This window comes from Eschrichtius robustus, chromosome 10, assembly GCF_028021215.1.
Source record: "Eschrichtius robustus isolate mEscRob2 chromosome 10, mEscRob2.pri, whole genome shotgun sequence".
NCBI classification, from domain to species: Eukaryota; Metazoa; Chordata; class Mammalia; order Artiodactyla; family Eschrichtiidae; genus Eschrichtius; species Eschrichtius robustus.
In genome coordinates, this window is record NC_090833.1 from 66,958,047 (window position 1) to 66,978,182 (window position 20,136).

General features: G+C 34.2%; 1 protein-coding gene across 5 annotated transcripts in view; it reads left to right on the top strand.

Annotated features, from left to right (window-relative positions):
- CNTLN (centlein) overlaps nucleotides 1-19,586 on the top strand; it is a 333,334-nt gene extending 313,748 nt beyond the window's left edge. For all 5 annotated transcript variants that reach the window (XM_068552481.1, XM_068552482.1, XM_068552485.1 and 2 more), the window contains 3 exons: nucleotides 4,242-4,427; nucleotides 6,927-7,004; nucleotides 18,906-19,586. In XM_068552481.1, the coding sequence (XP_068408582.1) occupies nucleotides 4,242-4,427; nucleotides 6,927-7,004; nucleotides 18,906-19,007 (366 nt within the window). In that variant the 3' untranslated portion in view covers nucleotides 19,008-19,586. The remainder of the gene's footprint in view (nucleotides 1-4,241; nucleotides 4,428-6,926; nucleotides 7,005-18,905) is intronic.
- Nucleotides 19,587-20,136: the final 550 nt, after the last annotated feature.

Below are 20,136 nucleotides of genomic sequence, written 5' to 3' on the forward strand. Positions count from 1 at the left end.
AGAATAGGAAATATTAATCTAAGATGATATAAATGAGAGCAGTGCTGTCTGGATGTGGGAGGAATTGACCTAGGAAGGAGCATCAGGGAAATTTCTTGAGTATGGAGATGTTCTGTGTCTTGAACAGGGTGTTGGCTACACATAAGCATACAATTATCAAACCTCATTAAACTAATCACTTAAAATGTGTGCACTGTTTCATTCTAATTATGCTTCAGTTAAACAAAACATATTGTGGAAAAAAGGATTTATGAAGCAAATGACAGAGATTCAACACATGTATAATTGGAGTCTTCAAAAAAGAAAAGGAGTGGTGGAACAGGACAAATATTGAAGCTATAATCCAAAAACAATTTTCGGAAATAAAAAACTTCTAAGAACATAACATGAACCAGGGAAAATTGGTCTAATATGTCATCCCTTGTTTATGTTTTAGTAAAGTTTCTGGACTCAAAAAAGTAAAGAACAGTGATGTAAAAAAAGTTCATGTCATGTATAAGGGGGAAAAAACAAAGATGAGACAACTCTGAAAGGCTATCTCGGCTCCAGAGCTCCTTATACAGTGGCGTGAAGCCTCTGTTGGAACCGCAGTGCAGATCAACATTTCCCTCTGCCTGCTTCTGCTTCCCTGAGTTTCTTATAGGTGTTGCTTCTAAGCACCCTCTCCCACACAAATCTCCACCCCTCACAGTGTGTTTTCAGGCATTCCAACCCAAGACACACCACAAAGAAACCTCAATTAATTCTGAAAAGTAGAAATAGTATAGATGACGATCTCTGAGAATAATGCAATAAAACTGCAATCAATAACAAAACCAGAAAACCAGTCACTAGCACTTAAATATTTTTTTTAAAAAAAGTTATTGGGTTAAGAAGGAAATGTGAACAAATTGCAGAATATTTTTAAAAGAATAACATTTTAGAATTATCAGAACCCATAGGATACAGCTAAAACAGTGCTCAAAAAATGTATGGCCTTATATATTTACATTAGCAAACAAGAATAAATGAAAGTAAATATTCAACTCAAGAATTAAATAGAATCTAAAGATTGAAATAGAAATTAATGAATTAATAATGTGGAATTAATAAATGAATACAAGAGTATTTTTTTGGAAAAGAAAAGTAAAAAGCAATAAAATAGATTGAATCTTTAGCTTACCTAATTAAGAAAGTAGAAAGCACAACTATACAAAATAACAAGTAAGTGACAATAAACATAGACACAGGAAAAAAAAAAATCGTCGCAGAATACTTAGTTCAACTCTGTGCAAATAAATTTGAAAGCCTGGATGAAATAGATCATTTTCTAGGAAAATTATGATGTACCAAAACTCCCTCCAGAACACATAGAAAATTAAAATAAATTGCCAAAAAGGTATCTTTCTTTGCAATAAATACTAGGCCAAATTCAGATGAGTGCTACCACATCAGTAAAGAGCAGATAGATTCAATCTCATTAAAACTACTGTAAAACATGGAAAGAGAAGATTCTTTCCAAATATTTTTGGAAGAAACGAATCAATCTCTTATTAATATAGAAATTCCAGATAAAATATTAGCAAATAGAATTCAGCAGCACATCAAAAAATAATATATCACACCAAGTGGAGTTTATTCCAGTGATGCAAGGATAATTCAATACTAAGAAAATTATTTAAAATTGTATTCATAGATTTATGATGAAAAATCATATGGTAGTTTATATGGATGCTAAAATGGATTTAAGACAATTTGGTTTCCATTCTTATAAGAAATAAAAATAAAATGAGTAGATAGTTAACTATATAAAACTGTATATTATATATTAATATATTAAGATGTATTTTTTAGTATATTAAAATACAGCTCTCAACTCAAAATCTGGCATAGTATTTCCTAGGAAGTAGAGAGATTCCCACTAAAATCAGGAACAAGTTGAGTATGTCCATCAATATTACTATTTAATATTGTTCAGGAGGAACTTAATAATCCAATAAGGAAAGAAAGAAATTAGAGGTATAAAAGTTGGAAAATAGGGAATTCCCTGGTGGTCCAGTGGTTAAGACTCTGCGCTCTCACTGCTGAGGGCCTGGGTTCAATCCCTGGTCAGGGAAGTAAGATCCCACATTCCATAAGCTGTGCAGCATGGCAAAAAATATATATATATTGGAAAATAGGAGTAAAATTATCAATATTTGCAAACCTTCAATTCCTGGAAGCTAAGGAGGAATCGGCTGAAAAACTCATAACAAATAAGAAATTTCAGTAAGCTTAATATATATTAACAATCTTTATGTATATAAGCAACAATCAGTACTAGAATCAGTGCCCCCCAAAAAGTTAAGAGGCCCAGGAAAAAAAAGATCTACAAAGAGAAAATTTTTAAATGATCCTCGGAAACACAAATAAAGACTTAACCAACTGGAAGGGAATACCATGGTCTTTGATTAGGAAGACTCAACATTCTAAAATGTTAACATGATTCAAATAAAATTTAACTTGATTTAAATAAAATTACAAGTAAAATGTTTAGGGGAAGGGGATCTAGACAAGCTCAATGTGAAGTTTATGTGAAGAACCAAACAAACAAAAATTACCAAGAAAAATCTGAAAAGAAAGGTAATAGGAGGGAGATACCCCTACCGGATTATAAAATTTATTATAAAGCCTCACTAATTAAAATATACTATAAAGCTTCACTAATAAGAAGACAGATGGAACAGAATAGAAAGTTCAGAACCTGACCTAAACACACATGAAATCAATGGGGAAAATATAGACTATTTAACAGGTGGTGGTGAGACAACTATGATTGTATGTAATAATTTTCTAGATGATTACAAATGGATAAAACATTTTAAACTGAAAAATAAAATCTTAAAAGTGGCAGAAAAAAATCATGGTTTGAAAATGAGTATATATAAATATAATATACATACATGTATATAAAATTGTGGAGAATGCTTTTTAAAGTATCACACTAAATTCAAAAGTGAGAAAGGAAAAGATTCATTTAGTACATTAAATAGCTTTTACATTTTTTTCCTAGGTATAAAATACTATAATTACTGTCAGAAGAAAAATACAAAATATGGAAAAGATTAGAAATACCCAACAGACAATTATAATTTCCCTGAAGTATAAATAACTCCTATAAATCACTAAGAAAAATAGGAAAAAAAAGACAAAAGAAATATAATTTTCTGTTAAGGCTGATGCTCAACTTCATTTTTAATAAGAGAAATGAAACTTTATAATATAGTGAAAAAAACAAACTACACTGAAAAACCAGATTGGTGTTTTGCCAGTGGTATGGAGAAACAAGTACTTTCCTATGTTCTTTGTGTAGGTGTAAATTGGTACGATCTTGGAGAGAGGGAGAATTAAACAACAGCTTTCAAAATTACAGTTATACACACCCTTTGGTCCAGCAATTTCACTTCTAGGGATATATCCTAGGGATGCAAAATGTATATATGAGCACCATTATTTATTGCAGCATTGCTTAAGCTGGCAAAAGATTGAGAACAACCCAAACATCTAGCTAGCCTGCTCTCAGCCCACAAAGCCAGGCATCAGGCTCCAGAGCTCTGTCCACCCAGAGCAAGAGCTACCTTTTTCTTATGCACACACAGGCATGTGTTCTCAAAGGGAGAAATTAGGGACTCTTGTGGAAGCAAGCCTAGACTTTTATGATTTTTGTCAACCTTTTATTGTTGTCTTGCCCACACATAATTTAATTGCGCTTTTACCCACCTGGCTTTATCAAATCCTTCCAAAGATTTCTAATCCAGTTTTAATAAAATAGGAACAACTCTCTTTATGCAGTTATTTTTCATTATTTATGCAATAATTAAATTAGTTATGTAACTAACCTGTTACAACAAATATATACACTTAGGAATAAATAGATCTGACAATTGGCATCAGCTCGGCTGGTGGGAGTAGTTGTGCTCTGGCATGATGCTAAGCAGCCTGCCTGCTACAAGTATTCACCATCCAGGATAACAGTTGCAAATCTGAAAGACGGATTGGAGAGATTTGGTTAATCCAGCAAGTTGGTTAAGTGGTCATTTGCGAGAGCTTTTATTGCATTCTGACAATAAGTAAAGAGCAATCCATTATGTTCCAATATAAATAAAATCAGAGTAATCCTAATAAAAAATTATTTGCTAGTATCTTCACATTTTTATGTTATGACTGCTTTTTCTTCATTTATGACTTCCATATGAGCCCACATTCTTTCCAATATGTTGCAGGCTTTGGTCAGAGAGTTACAAAATGATGTCCATTCAATAAGGCGACAAATCAGAGAACTTAAAAAGATGCAGAAAAACAGGGATGCTTGTAAAACCTCAACCCATAAAGCCCAGACCTTGGCAGCATCTATCCTGAACATTTCACGGTCAGATCTAGAGGAAATATTGGACACAGAAGATGAAGAGGTAAGATCACTTAAATATTTATTAATAATGGGCTTGTTACACATTGAATGTAAGTACATATTTTTATTTGTTTTATAATTCTTAGAATTTCATCTTTAAGATAATATTAATGAAGGCAAGATTATTAGTGTACCAATGAAAGATACATCAAAAGTATTAACCAACTCAAAAAACCTTTAGAGAAATTTAACTATGTAATACAGAAGTAAGCCAGTACACATAACCTTTAGAACTGCTTGCTTGTTATTCAAGTCAGTTATCCTTTCCTGTCTCTTCCATTTTCTTTAGTTCATCATATATCTTGTAAGCTAGTATTTTTAATTAAGCCAGTTTGAATGGATTTAGTTAGCTGGGTCATGATTGATTTGAGAATTTTTCATCCTACATGAGATTTTTTAATGTAGTGAATATATTGGCTTTTCTAGCTGAATTCAAAGTTATTGTTGATCAAGTTATAGAAAAAGATATTTATTGCTTTAAAGTGGGGAAAATACTCCCATCTGAGTGAATTTATGTGCATATACATATAGGTCTTCAGTAGCATTTCTGTACCTCCTGAGGAGGGCACTGCATTTTTGATAGTTACTGCCTCATAAACAGCAGAATCTCATCTTATACACAGTCTTCTGTGAAACCTGTGGAGGATACTCAATCCTGTTCTATTGTGAAGTCTCTGAACTTTAATACATAAATATTAGATTTTTTATTGTTTAGAAAGATTAAAGAGATGATGGTACTCTTAGCTTCCCCATAAATATTTGCTCAATGACTAAATAAAATGATAGACTTAAATGTTTGTATGAGAACATCCTTCAGCAACCCTCACCCATCAGTTTCTCAAAAAATTTCTGGAATAGAGCAGATCTACAACTTGTAAAAGTTTTTAAACTGCTAAGAATTCTTAGAAAAGAGGTCAAAGGAGTCCTGCAGAGATTATTTTCATCCTATGGGTGAATACGATAGTGAATTATCAGTTTCCTATTTTCAGCACCTATGCCACAGTGTCTGTGAGTTCTGAACTTTGAAGTACAAGAGCATTATGAAATACAGTATCAAATATAAGACACACAGGAAATAATAGTATCTGAGGCAAGGGTGTTAATGTATCTTATTATGGACATTTCATTAAAATTTGATTGATAAAAAGAAACCTAACAAAAAATTAAGGTAGAGTCCTCCACTGTTTCCTAAAAGTTTTAAAACAAACAGACTTAGCAAAATCCCTCATGTGTATATGTGTGTATACGTGTGTGTGTTCCACATACATATTCTGGAAGACAGCATCACCGCCCTTGTGTGGTCTTAAAAGATGCCCTCTCTGGGCTTACAGATTAGAAAAAAGAACCCCCCCTTTGAGTAGACAAATTGGAAAAAGTTGTCCCCTTTGAGTATATTAATTAGAAAAAGATCTCTCTTTTTAGTCCCAAAGAGTAGCTAGCACGTTTCTGTGAAGAAATGGCACCCTGGCCTCTGGGCAGATGCAGTTTGGAGCCAGGGATGCCAAGCACCAAAATATGCATACCACACAACCTTAAATGGAAGTCCTCCTGGAAAAAAACACACTGTTCCGTGAAGACTCAGTGCACACACCTGGATACATTTACTAGATTTAATTATAGATCGAGCTTATTTGGACGGATCCCTGCCTGCATCTTTCAGAGGTCTAAAGAGTTGAGTGACTTACCCAAGTAGAGCCCAAACCACCTGAATTTTATGCTTTAAGCTACATCGAACTCTTGTAAATTCATGTAAAACACTATGACAACCTATGCGAAGTACCTAGCCTGATACTTGGCATACAGTAATTTTCAACAAATGTTAGTTTTCCAAACCCTTCCCTTTTTGAAAAGTCCATTTTTTTGCAAACCGAATCATGATTTTAACTGAATAATCAGTTGCACATGTGAATACATTATACTTTCAGAATATTTTACCTTGATAATTGATGCATTGAAAATATTTAGTGACTTAACAATACTTTAAGTTGGAGCGTCCCTTACCTATCAGCTAGTTATTGGATATTTCAAATGAGTAAGCATTTAAGTACACCAGAACCATGCATATCCTATTTTGTCTGTGATTATAACAATTACTCCTTAATTATCTACTGATAAGTCAGATTTTTGAGTATAAGGTTTTATGTCATCTTATGAGGGTCACTTATAAATGATTCTTTTATACAGCTCCATCTTCTTTTCCATTTTATTTTAATCACTTCCACCTCCACCTCAGTCCAGTGTGAGCTCCACTGTGAAGGCAGAAATGAAACGTTCCTGAATTATATTCTGAAATATAGAAATGTAGCTTTATCTTCCACATGTAGGTAGATATTTATACATTAAAGAGCATCGATTTGAATATTCTCTACTTTGAAAGGACAGGCTGCTCTTTGCTGAATCTAATTCCACCAATATTTCTCTAGATTTATTCAGTATCTAACAGTATGATCAAGTTCATATAAATGAAATTAACAACAGTGTTTTTATTTTTTTCCTTCAGGAAATCGAAAGGACGAAGATCGATGCTGAAAATGACAAGGAATGGCTGTTGTACATTCAGAAACTTCTTGAAGGACAGGTATTTTGTTTTTCTACTTCATATATTAAAACTTGCAGATAAAAATTCCAAGCCTTACTTTTTGTTACTAGATACCTAATTTTTTGTAAACACTTAGACACATTACTTACTTCTGTTAGGTAAGTAAGTATTCTAGTAGGTAGACAGGAAAGTTAACCCTCCATTTGTACTTTTGGACTTAACAAATGAAGCAAATGCCTTGGGAAGGAGCCAACATGGGTTTTAGCAAAGGCATTAATTAAATTATTGAGTCAACCTCTATGCTTGCTAGACTGAAAAGGATCCATTCTCTCAGCCCTCTTAGGAAAAGAGATTCTTTATTATGTGTCTTTAAAGTTAGTAGTTGATGTGGACACCTGAGGAGTTCATGGGTTTCAGTGACCTTTTACTATGGACCTGTTTCCAGTCAATTCATGTTTTCCTCACAGCCAGACAGCTGTTTATTACTGTGTCTTCCTGCATTCTCTACAATATTTTCTACCGAGACCTCGAGCAGCTTGTTAGTGGGAAGTAAATATTGATTTGGCATCCTGTCAATGCAGAAAGAATGAAAAAATTTCCACCAGAGGCCCCTCAAACATTTTCCTATCGACATTTTCTGGGCTGAGTGGAAAGCTGCATAGAGGATGACAAGGCCAAGACGAGCTGAAATCCCTGAGGGGTCTATTGAGACTGCTGCTGTGACCTGTGTGATACTTTTTCTTCCCTTTCAAGTATTTTTTTAATACACATATAGTCTGCTGGGATGTGCCCCTCTTGTAAGTGATCAGGGCAGTTTATTGGCAGGTGAGAGCCCTGCTTTTCTAGTCATAGCCAACTTTTGTTTTGATATCACTGACAGCATGTAATATATTCTAAAACTTTTTCATTATAGTTCTTTTTTGACAACCTAATTGTTGTCTGTTTTTAAAATGAACTGGATTAAAAACAGCTAAAACATATTTCTCAATATAGCAAAAAAAAATATTGTTCTGTGAGTGCAGTATCTATGTTTTTGGAAAAGTAAAGAATAAGTAAATAATATATGAACTATTCATATTCTTAGTACCCATTTTATATATTTTTGAAACATTGTCTGGAAACACTATTACGATTACTATCAATAGTAATAGACGGTGATGGGCACTCTTTTGCTTCAAGTTGTTTAAGTGCAGACGTGCAGGTGCTGGGCAAAGCCTTCTAGCTTTTGAGAAGAAAGGCCATTTCTGAATCATGTTGCATTCCCAGCACCCAGCCCAGTGCCTGGCACATCAAAGGAGTTCAGTAACGATTGTTACAGGTTATTCTTTTAAACGTGAAAGTTATAAAAATAAACTTTGTAATGGATTTTTTAACATTCAACTTGTAAGTATGACCTTTTAATATGGAAGTTTTATCATCAATTATGAACATAAAAATAACAAATTGATATGTATAAATCTTTGTTAAGTTTTACTAAAGCTCTGTTGACACCAGAGCTGATTTTTTGACTAGCGCATGTAGATATACATATATACATTCTACATTATCTGGATGTCTGCTTATTCCGTCCAGTTATTGTAAAAAAAAAAAAAAATCCTGTTGAAAATGGCAGTAGACTGCTTAATACTGCAGTTTGATATAGTGCCTTTTTGTGCCCCTGAGCCTGGCCTCTAGAATATAATTGCCTGGCACTATTGATTTAATTGCCCAGGTTTATTTGTGGACTCCTAACTATTGACTGGAGGTAAATTTAATGGAGCAGCCTCTATGAACACTGGGAAACCGCTGCTGTTGCTGTTATACATAATGAACTGCACCATGTGCCTTTAGAGCATTTGTCAAGTTAATTTTATTCCACTGTGACAGGATGATAACATTTAAGAAGTCAAAGACTTTTTATTTTTATTACCGACATAGGTGGTTTTGCTGCTGCCTTTGAATTCTGTGAGAAAAAAAATAGGGACTTCACTGGTTGCACTTGAATGTCACTTTGTAATTACACCCAAGAGAAAAATCTGTAAAACAGAAAACATCTTTTTTTTTAATCCTACTTTTCTTCTTCCTCAATTCTAGCAATTATATTTGTCCTGAATTTTAGAAAAGGTTTTCTTTGTCCACCAGTTTTTGGGAGTCTATATTATGCCCACAGGATTGTGAGGGCAAAAGTATAAGTATGTTCATTCATTTGTTTTGTTTAGTTTATGGCATGCAGCTCCGTGTACCTGAGGTTACACGATCTTGAAGCTGTGGAATAATTGAGCGCATTCCCTGAAAAGAGCCCTAATTAATTCAGTATTGATATTTGATTATTAAAATATTTTGAACATAAAATTATAAGAAAACTTCCCTTTTATGTCCTCCCTCTGTGTTGGGTGGTATATGTAACGGAATTCTGACATCATAGGAGTGAATCTGGCCTTGTGGTTTTATCTTTTGTTTACGGATTAGGCCACAGAACTATTTTCTCTTAAAGAAAATTTTCTCTACATTCATTGGATTAAAATTTATATAAATAAGATATTTACCAGAACGTAAAAAGCTGTCCTGCCATGTGGCAATATGGGCCCGCACAATAATATACCTACTGGTACTGTTAGCCAGAAGTGCATGAGAATTAAAAGGTCTAAAACCTTAACTTATCTATATTTAACACAGAATGCAATATTTGTCCTCCTTTCAAGTGGTCCTGATACAATTGGTAATTTTAAGTATTTGCTCTTTATCTGCATCTAACCTTTGTCCCCACAGATTTCTAATAATAAGAATCACACTGAAAAAAAGTTGTTCTAATACCTACTTTCATTTTTTCTGGCATAGCTGCCTTTTAATTTCTTTGAAGATTTTTACTTGTATTAATTCCTCTTTTTGCATTATTACATTTTTTAAAACTTACAGTTTATGGCAGAGACAAACAAGCAAATTAATGATTATAATAGGGTGGGAGGACCACCCAAAATTAGTTTTTCTGTGTTTTAGGACATGGGAGAAAAAAAAAACAGAAATAGGAAAAGTAGACTGGGACTAAACAATAAACGCCTTTGAGCAGGAAAGGGATGTAATCAGAGTTGTGCTTTAGAAAGATACATGAGATCAGCATGTAGGATGGTTTGGAGGGATGAGCCTGGGAGCAAGAAGGTAGTCAAGGCAAAAGTAAGTGGGGGCCTGCATGTGCCCTCACCATAAAAATAGGAAGGACGAGATAGATGTGACCCACTTTATAGAAACTGAATCCATAGCAGTACTGAGATTACATGAAGGGGTCAGAAAGCAGAAACCAAAGAGAGGTGAGTTTAATACCTTATATGATGAGAAACATGATGATACCTTTAAAAGTTTTAGGGATAAAGAGAGGTAGATCAGATTTGGTAGACAGAGATGTCAGTGATTGAAGCCATAAAAGATCTAGTTGATACATGCCAATAACAATATTCAGGGACTCACAGTTTTTCATTAGTTCATCCCAACCTGCTGTGTGGCTTTTCTCAGTGAAATCTAACCATTTAAGAACACATTTCAAACTCTTACAACTCAACAACAAAAGAAAAGAAACTGATCTGAATAGTCATTTCTACAAGAAGATATACAAATAGCCAATAAGCACATGTACATATGCTCAACATCACTAGCCATTAGGGAAATGCAAACCAAAAACCAAAATGAGATACTACTTCATATCCAGTAGGATGGCTATAATCAAAAAGACAGACAATAGCAAGTGTTGGTGAGGATGTGGAGAAATTAGAACCCTTATGCATTGCTTGTGAGAAGATAAAATGGTGCCACCCTTGTGGAAAACAGTCTGGCGGTTCCTCAAAAAGTTAAGAGTAGAGATTATATGACCCAGCAGTTCCACACTTAGGTATATACCCAAGATAAGTAAAAACATATGTCCATATAAAAGCTGCTACATAAATGTTCATAGCAGCTCAATGATAGTTCATAGTAGCTCAAAAGTGGAAGGAATCCAAAGGTCCATCAACTGATGGATGGATAAACAAAACATGGTATATGCACACATGAAATATTATTCAGCCGTGAAATGGAATGAAGTACTGATAGTGCTACAACCTGGAAGAACCTTGTACACCTTATGCTACGTGAAAGAAGCCATACACAAAAGGTAACTTACTGTATGATTGCATTCTATGAAATATACAGAATAGGCAAATCTATCAAGACAGAAAGTAGATTAGTAGTTGCCAGGGGATGGGGGAAGAGGGACCATGACTGCTAATGGGTACAGGGTTTCTTTTGGGGTGATGAAAATGTTCTGGAATTAGATGAAGGTGATGGTTGTACAACTTTGTACAACCAGTGAATTATACATTTTAAACTGGTGAACTTTATGTTATGTGAATTATATCTCCGTTTAAAAAAATGAATTCCTTAATATGAGGCAGAGTGAAAAAATAAAAAGAATACCTTTTTATTTTTAAGTAAATCCAATTAAGTTCTTTTTTATAGCAGCCAGAGACTATTTATTTTTTCATTTTTTTAATTAAAAAAATTTAATTTTCAAAATTTATTTTTGGCTGCGTTGGGTCTTCGTTGCTGCACTTGGGCTTTCTCTTGTTATGGCAAGTGGGGGCTACTCTTCATTGCAGTGCCTGGGCTTCTCATTGTGGTGGCTTCTCTTGTTGCAGAGCACGGGCCCTAGAGCACAGGCCTCAGTAGTTGCGGTGCATGGGCTCAGTAGTTGTGGTGCATGGGCTTAGTTGCTCAGCAGTATGCGGGATCCTCCCAGACCAGGGGTCGAACCCGTGTCCCCTGCACTGGCAGGCGGATTCTTAACCACTGCACCACCAGGGAAGTCCCCAATTAAGTTCTTATATCTCATGTGCTATGTCCCCCACCATTAGCAGCGACTGCATTAAATGCATTTGAATTTGAATTTCTATCTACTGGGCATAACTATGAATAAATGAGATAAATTATTTTATTTCATACTTAATATGTTTCTTTTCAATTGACAAAGAAGGAGCTGTCCCTCTGTCATACTCTAGTTGATACTACTTTCTCATATATGCAAACAAAAAGGAGTCAGTTATTTATACTCTGCCCTCTAAGAGACATTGTTTATTTGTTCTGTCCCTTCTGATCCTCAAAATTAAAATTATAGTAAGGATCACTTAGTTTTGTTTTCAGGCCTTAATAATACCTGAAACAGTCTTTTGTACTTGTGATTTTACAAAGGCAGTGGCAAGAATTAGTGGAGATAAAATTGAACCCAAGCTGTAAAATCCATTTTTAAAACGTGTATTGAGTGTCTACTGCATGTAAGGTAATGTTTCAGGTTTGGTGGTATAGCAGTGAACAAGAGACAAAAATCACTACCCTCATGGAGCTTACATTTCTGGTGATGGAGAGCAATAAGCAAATAGTTAAAATATATAAACTATGAAAGTTTTTAAACAATTAACTTGAACAGAATTATGGGTATGTATATTAAAATATGTATACTTGTATAATATACAGTTATAACCACAATATGGTTCTTTACTAGGATTTATGTAAAAAACACTTAGCCAGGAATGGCTAGAAAATGTGTCTTGATCTTGTTTTGTTGTTGCCTTATTCTATGTTGTTTGTTAATCCTTTTCTAGATTTCATTCAGTCCATTTTCATCCACTTTGTGTAGATCATTTTCTTGTATTGGGACCATATCAAAAATTCTTTCTGCCTTCAGTTGTTGATAATTGAAAGTATAGACTTTGATCGATGTTTTTTCTTAAGTTTTAGATATCCCTGTTCCTATTAGTTGCTTCAGATCTTGCAAATGGTGAAATTTAAAATGGCTCTTTCCCCAGTGCCCTTTCTGCAAAATATGCTTACCTTCTATAGATGCTTTGCGATATGGCAGTGAGAAGGTTTTATAAATCTCCCTGGCTTTTGTAAATAGAATAACTTCCAGTCTGAAGGTTAACAGAAAGTTTCTCTTTACAACCCTGAAGACATTTACTCTGTTGCTTTCAGTGTTGCACTTACAACACACTGATAACATGCACATACTGCAAACTCCCACACTTACTCTCTCCACACACATAAACCCACACAGTCACCCACATACACTTATTCCTCACATCCAACTGAAGTAGCAAAAGTTAAAAATTCTCCATTCAGAGCCTTGCTGGGATTTTTTTTTAATTTAACAAATTAAAGCCTACTTTCATGATACCAGAAAAAAGACATATGTCATTAAAGTTAAAAGGTAAATTTTATGTGTACTTTACCACTATAAAAAATTGGGGGGAAATGAAAGGAAAACAAATTATAGCCTTCACCAAAGTTTAAGAATAGCAGATACAGACTTCAATATTCAGCAGAACACCAAGATAGATAGATAGGTAGAAGGATAGATAGATAGATAGATAGATAGATAGATAGATAGATAGATAGATAGATAGATAGATAGATAGATAGATAGATGATAGATAGATAGATAGAGAGATAACACACCAGAAATATAAACAACATTTAGGAAACTTAGCTCACAATTCAATGCCAGTTTTAAATTATAAATAAACTGTTCTTTCTGATACCATGCTTGGTTATTTTAACAAGCTCAATCTTTTAATTACAAGATAGTAGAGTGGGTGTATAAATATTTATTTATTCCAAATTTTCCACCTTTAATTTTATAATAATCAGACTACATTGGTTTCTTACTAAACTCTCAAAATCTCACTGAATCATATCCTTTGTTAAAGCAGGTACAATACATAAAATTTAATATCTTTACTTTTAGTACAGCTCTGCTAAAGTCAATTTTTATTTTTATATTTTATTTTATTTATTTTATTTTTTTAACATCTTTATTGGAGTATAATTGCTTTACAATGGTGTATTAGTTTCTGTTACATAACAAAGTGAATCAGCTATACAAAATATACAAGCAGCTCATGCAGCTCAATAACAAAAAAACAAACAACCCAATCCAAAAATGGGCAGAAGACCTAAATAGACATTTCTCCAAAGAAGATATACAGATTGCCAACAAACACATGAAAGGATGCTCAACATCACTAATCATTAGAGAAATGCAAATCAAAACTACAATGAGGTATCAGCTTACACCGGTCAGAATGGCCATTATCAATTTTTATTTTAAAAGCAGTATCTTTTGGTAATAGTTTTCAAACCAAATATAAGAATGAAAATGGTTAAAATGTTAATCTTGTCCTTTAGATTTAAAGAGTTACCCTTATTTCAATTTTTTTCTTTCAATACAAAACTTCTCAGTTTTATACTATTAAGAGCACATTCCAGTTAGTGCTGATGCTGTAAATTATCTGTATGTTTCACACTTATGGACTTGAGGCTTTGTTATTCTTCCAACGTAGCTCTCCAACATCTGCAACTATCATTCATATCTTACCTTTATACAGAAACACCTCTAAATGGAGCCATAATTATTGTGAGTGATAAAAGTTTGAGGTTGTGTCACTGGCATAACACTTCCTAAAGGCAAACATCTGTAGGCATTTACATATAAGAGAAGCCTAAAATCTGAAGTCAGGGGAAGTCCCTCCAGTAAGAGAAGTCACCTTTGGCAACAGGGACAGCCAGAATGACCAGGAAGACCCACTTTAAGATTACAGTATAGACCAAGCAAAACTCACAGTTATTCCGATGCCCTAATTAAATTCCCATTCCAAGAAATCTCATGCAGTATCAGCTCTTCCCCTGTCCATTTTTCCCCTTGTGCTGAAGAGTTCAAGCTTGTGTAACTGCGATGACATAACTAAGAGTATCACTTCTTTTTTATGCAAGAGAATAATTAATTATGCAGAAAGTCCAGCAGACTTTCTGGACTTCATAGGCCCCAGCACATGCCATCTGAGATGAAACCCAAGGCAGCATAATTGTTGGGTTTGTTGTTTCACATATATTTGATGGGGCAAGTGAGAAAAGATCTCTGCTGTTGGCTAGTCAGGTTGTCACTTCAATCCAAATCCAAAATCCTATCAGTAAAAGAATGGTTGTGCTTTCTTCTGTATCTGAGGGAGTTCCCTCCAGAATGCAGAGAGAGAGAAAGGAACAGACTCTCTGCTGCCTGTACGAAATAAACCTGCACTTAATCTAGACTCTAAAAAGTTCAGATTTCCTCGTCTTCTTAGTGTTTTGTAAAACATTTTGCAGTTCTAAAAAATATGCCAAACAAATAAGCAAACGATGTGAATTTTTATTTAAAGCCCTTCCTGAGGCATTTTATATATTAAATATAGTTTCAGTGGTAACTCTATCCACTCTATATCTGTATGCTGAGAATTGATATTCATATGGTACCATAGGATTTCGAAGAGCTTTCTTGAGTCACTGTAGATTAAATTATATTCCACTTAGTCTTCAGATTAAACTATAATTTATGAGATTTAAGTTATTGATAATCTATGTGATATAAGTGATTACTCTCAATTAACTAAAAATAACCAATTAACTAAAAATCCCATGTTGTAACCTTTCTCAAAAAACAAAATGTTTTGTTAATTCATCCTTCACTAATCAGAAATTTTTATCTGTACTATGAAAAATGTTTGTGAAAAATGAATAGTGTAAAATTGGTAAGAGAGGCTATTTTCAAAACCAGGGCTGTTAGTGTATTTATTATTTGAATATGTACTGAGTCTGCTCCATAAGTAAGGAACTATTTGTAAAATAGAAAGGCGATCTACTAAAAAATTTTGGTTAACAGTTACTTTAATTTGTTTTTATTCATCTGAAAACAATAAGTATATCTTATGAAATAAGTAGGTTTTGTGAAATGTTTATTGTTTTAATTTATTTTTTTCAAGTATAGTTGACTCACAGTGTTGTGATAATTTCTGCTATACAGCAAAGTGATTCAGTTATACACATTATATACATATATATACATTCTCTTTCATTTTCTTTTCCATTATGATTTATCTCAGGATATTGAGTATAGTTCCCTGTGCTATACAGTAGGACCTTGTTGTTTATCTTACGAAATGTTTTATAATTCTGACTTTTCCTCAGTCTTCCTCTAACTTTGTTTTAATTACTACCTGTTTCATCATAAATTACATTAATTTTATATTATTACAGAATTACAACTGATCCTTATATATTAAAAAAAAATTTTTTTAAAGACCGGTTTGAAATAACTACAGCTATGGTTGCCAATAAACTACAATTCATAAACAGAAAGTAGAACACTGGGTTTAGAGGGGGAAAAAAGCAGGAATCTTTGTATTAAAAAGGAAAATAGAAAAGTTGGATTAAAATAGATAAAGAACCATCTCCAACTACCCTGTAAGATATATGAACTTTTGTCTAATATTATATAAAGGCAGATACTAATCTTTTTCTGACCCATTTGTAGAGAAAAAGAGAAGAGCCTACAAGGGCAGATGGATGTGCACAAGTCATGCATCTTGATTAAAGGATGGGTTGCTTTTTGACATGCATAAAGTGTTAGGCTCTGTATAAAGCTTAAAAGAAGCTTACAATCCAATAAAACAGGTTTGACAAACACTTGTGTTTAACTGTGGGGCTTTTCGTTTTATTGGGGGCCAGAGGAAAAGAATAAAAGGGGTTGTCAGCAATAAATTAGTAAAGGGACCTCTTGTTCCACTTTGGAGGCTTCCTGGAAGGGAGATTCTTCGAGATAAGAAGAAGCCAAATGTCCAGCTACATGACATGCTGAAAATTGTTCTGATCACAAGATAAGAGTAGGTTTAGTTTTTAACTTGAAAATGAACTGTGCAAATAAGATGATTAATGTCAGTACATTGTGTCCTGGTAAAAGTGCTGTGACATTATTATACAGGAAATCATAGAGCCAGCATGTTTCCCAAAGTGTATTCCATGGACCACTAGTTCCACATGATAAATAGACTATGAGAAAAGTGCGGACAAGTGAGTTTAGAAACAGGGTATTACATTGCCCTCTTGGAGAAACACAGTACCTTTGGCACCTTAAAGTCTCTAAGAGATCCTGAAATAAAATAACATTTTAAAGTTTGGTTTCTTTCCCAAACTTATTTGATCAGAGAACCCTTTTTTCTTAGAACAACTTTTTTAAACACTCATTTCTGCTTTTGCTTCTACCAGGAAGAGATGGGAGGTTATTCTCATCTTGTTTGTTTGCTCTTTTGTTGGAATGCATATGGTACTGAGTGCCATAGCCAAAGTAAAAGAGAGTTACCTGGTAGTTTTGCCTTTGTGTGTGTGAGTATTCCTTTAACATCTAATATTAATGCCCTGAGAATTTAAATTGTCTCATTTGTAAAACTGGCAGTTTCACCAAATATAACTGCTTTCTGCATCCCAGAAGGGCAATTTTCTCAAAGTAAGGATTTGCAATGAGTATCATTATCTTCCAGAAGGGAATCTAATATATTCTTTTTCCTTGATTCTATGATGCATTTCCTCACGTTTTCACATTTCTGAAATTGAAATGCATATGCAGTTTGTGTATATTTAATGTGGTAGGTTTCTTTTTTCCAGAAAAAGCTGTTTTTAAGTCAATGTGCCTATCTTATATTCACCTGTATCTTAAGAAGTGAAGAAATGTGATATTTCTGTATCTTATGCTTTATTTAGTGGTAAGTTTCAAGTAAGACAAATGTCTAAAACTCTTGACATAGACCATAGATAGAGTCTATCCTGACATAGACTCAAAGTATCTTAAGGAAAAGACAGTTTATTATAAATATAAGAAGGAAGTTAAACTAGAAAGCTACTGAGGATATGAGGCAATTCTGTGGACCAACACCAGTCTCTATATTTTCTCCATGGCCTGCATAATCTGTTTGTGCCTTTTGGGCCTGTTTCACTGCCCAATCTGTTTCACTGCCACTGGCCAGTCTTTTCTCTTTTTCCCAGTTTGAATTCAGAAAAGAACCATTATGCTAGGTTTAGCTAATTATAATCACAGCTGAGCAGAGCTGATCTGAGCACAGCTGAACAACTCACACAGCGGACATCAGGCTGATTTTGTTCAGATGCTGACCAGTGTTGCTGTCTGTTGGTGGTTGTCCTAGCACAAAGAAGGGCCTGACTCTACATCCCTGTAGGGAAGGGGACTGGGCTTGATGAGGATTCTCGTTAATATATTCAGGGAGACAAAAGTAGTCTTTACTGGTTAATCAAAAGGACAATTGCAAAAATGACTTAATGAACTTCTTGATTGTTATAAACCTTTTATATGAAACTAGATAGCTGGGAAGGAGGATAAAAGGAAGTCGGTAGGCCTTTGGGAGGTAACTGGGCAACATTTAAGATTTTCTTTCACTTATAACCCATAAGTGTATTGTGTGAGTTCTACGGGCACCTCAGTGAAGCACAGGGAACAATAAAACTTTACCAGGAAAGTTATATAAATTATGAAATTTAAAAATGTGGTCTATATTTCATAAACTCAGCAGTTTGCAACATGTGTATTACACTTTGATATGCCAAACTTTTCTATAACAACAGCTTAATCAATGGATATACTTTTGCCATTGTTTTTCCTCTGAAACTTCACCCTACGGTTGTTGAGATGTTCAGCTCTAACACAGACAAGTGTATTGATAGTTCTTTCTCACTCTTTTGAGTGATGAACACACAGTACTACTGTGGGCCTCTGGGCCCTAGAGAGGACTGTAACCTGCTATTGATCAGCTGACTGAAGATAAATGACTTAACTGCTTGTATTGCAGATTACAACATTAACATGGTCAGTAAACCATGAATTGTTCAATAAGGCGTTTATCTTTTTTCATTTTACTTCTGCTCCTTTATCATTTTTATTATAAAAGACAAAATTACCCACACTAACCAGCAAGATCAGTTGAAAAGAGACCCAGTAGGGTACCATTATGGGTGCAAGGTTGCAGATAGCTGAGTTCTAATGGTTTAATGATATTTAGTATATGTTTCTGAACTGAAGAAAATACAGAGTTTTGATCTTTTTTTTCTGTGTTTCTTTTACAGCTTCCTTTGGCCACATATTTACTAGAAGCAGTACTGGAGAAAATAAATGAAAAAAAGAAACTAGTTGAAGAATATTTTGCAATTATGAAAGATATTAGATGATATTATGATTGAGAACATTTTTTCAAACGTGAAAACTTTATGTGGTGTGATTGGAAAACATGCATCGCAGTCCTGATAACAGTATCTGCTCCAACTATCAATAGTCAGGGTCAATACCAAAATAAGAAGTCTGTGAAACCAATTAATTGCTGAACAAGTGAAACTAATTAAGTGCACAGCCATTTAGAAGGAAATAGTGTAGCATTTGATTGTTGAATACAAATATTGCCACAAATCATTGCAAACCTGAAAGTGATATTCTTTCCAGTACATTAGAAGGAATTAGAACAAGCTTGGCATACACAAATTGGTCTGAATATCAAAAGAAAGAAGTGTGAACTGAGGATTTAATGTTCTGAGTTTTATAAAGAAACTACACTTTTTACGTAAACCTGCTATAAATGGCCTTAAGTCACCTGATAAGCAACACATTTGTATTGTAAGCAAATATAAAGTAAAGCATTATCACTTAAGGATGAGCATTTACTGAAATAAATGGTGTGGTCCAATTGTACCTGTTCTCAGTCTACTGGATTATATAGGAGATATTGTATTTTCCTAGAACAGTTCAGCAAAAATAAAAACAATTTCTCCTTTGCTCCCTCTGTTTTTTTTTTTAACTCACAGTATTTTGTGTGGTCATATAAATTAGCAAGGGCCACAAACCCAGTGTATTAGTTAGGCTACTCCTCACAGTGCGCTAATTAAATTAAATTCTTAACAATGGGCAGCCATCCTTACTTAGGTTCCCGAACATTCCCAAGCCATTTCCCATCTTTCTGTGTTGCTGCCACGCCTGACTTTTTGGTTCTTCCAACTCACCAGACTTGTGCCCGCCTCCATCCTTTGCCCTTGCCGTTCTCTCTTTGTAGAATACTCTGTACTCTTTTCTCATGACTGGCTCATGCGTATCATTCAGGTTTGCCTTACATATTTCCTCAAAGAAGCACTCCCTGGCCATCTTGCTATTAATTTCCTTTATAACACAAAAGCATCTTTTACCTCTTCACTTACTTATTTTCTTGTTATCCCCCCTCCCCTGCTTTAAAATATGGATCCCGTGAGATTAAGGCAAGGGTTGGCAACTCATGACCCACAGGCCAAATCTGGCCTGCCACCTGTTTTTGTG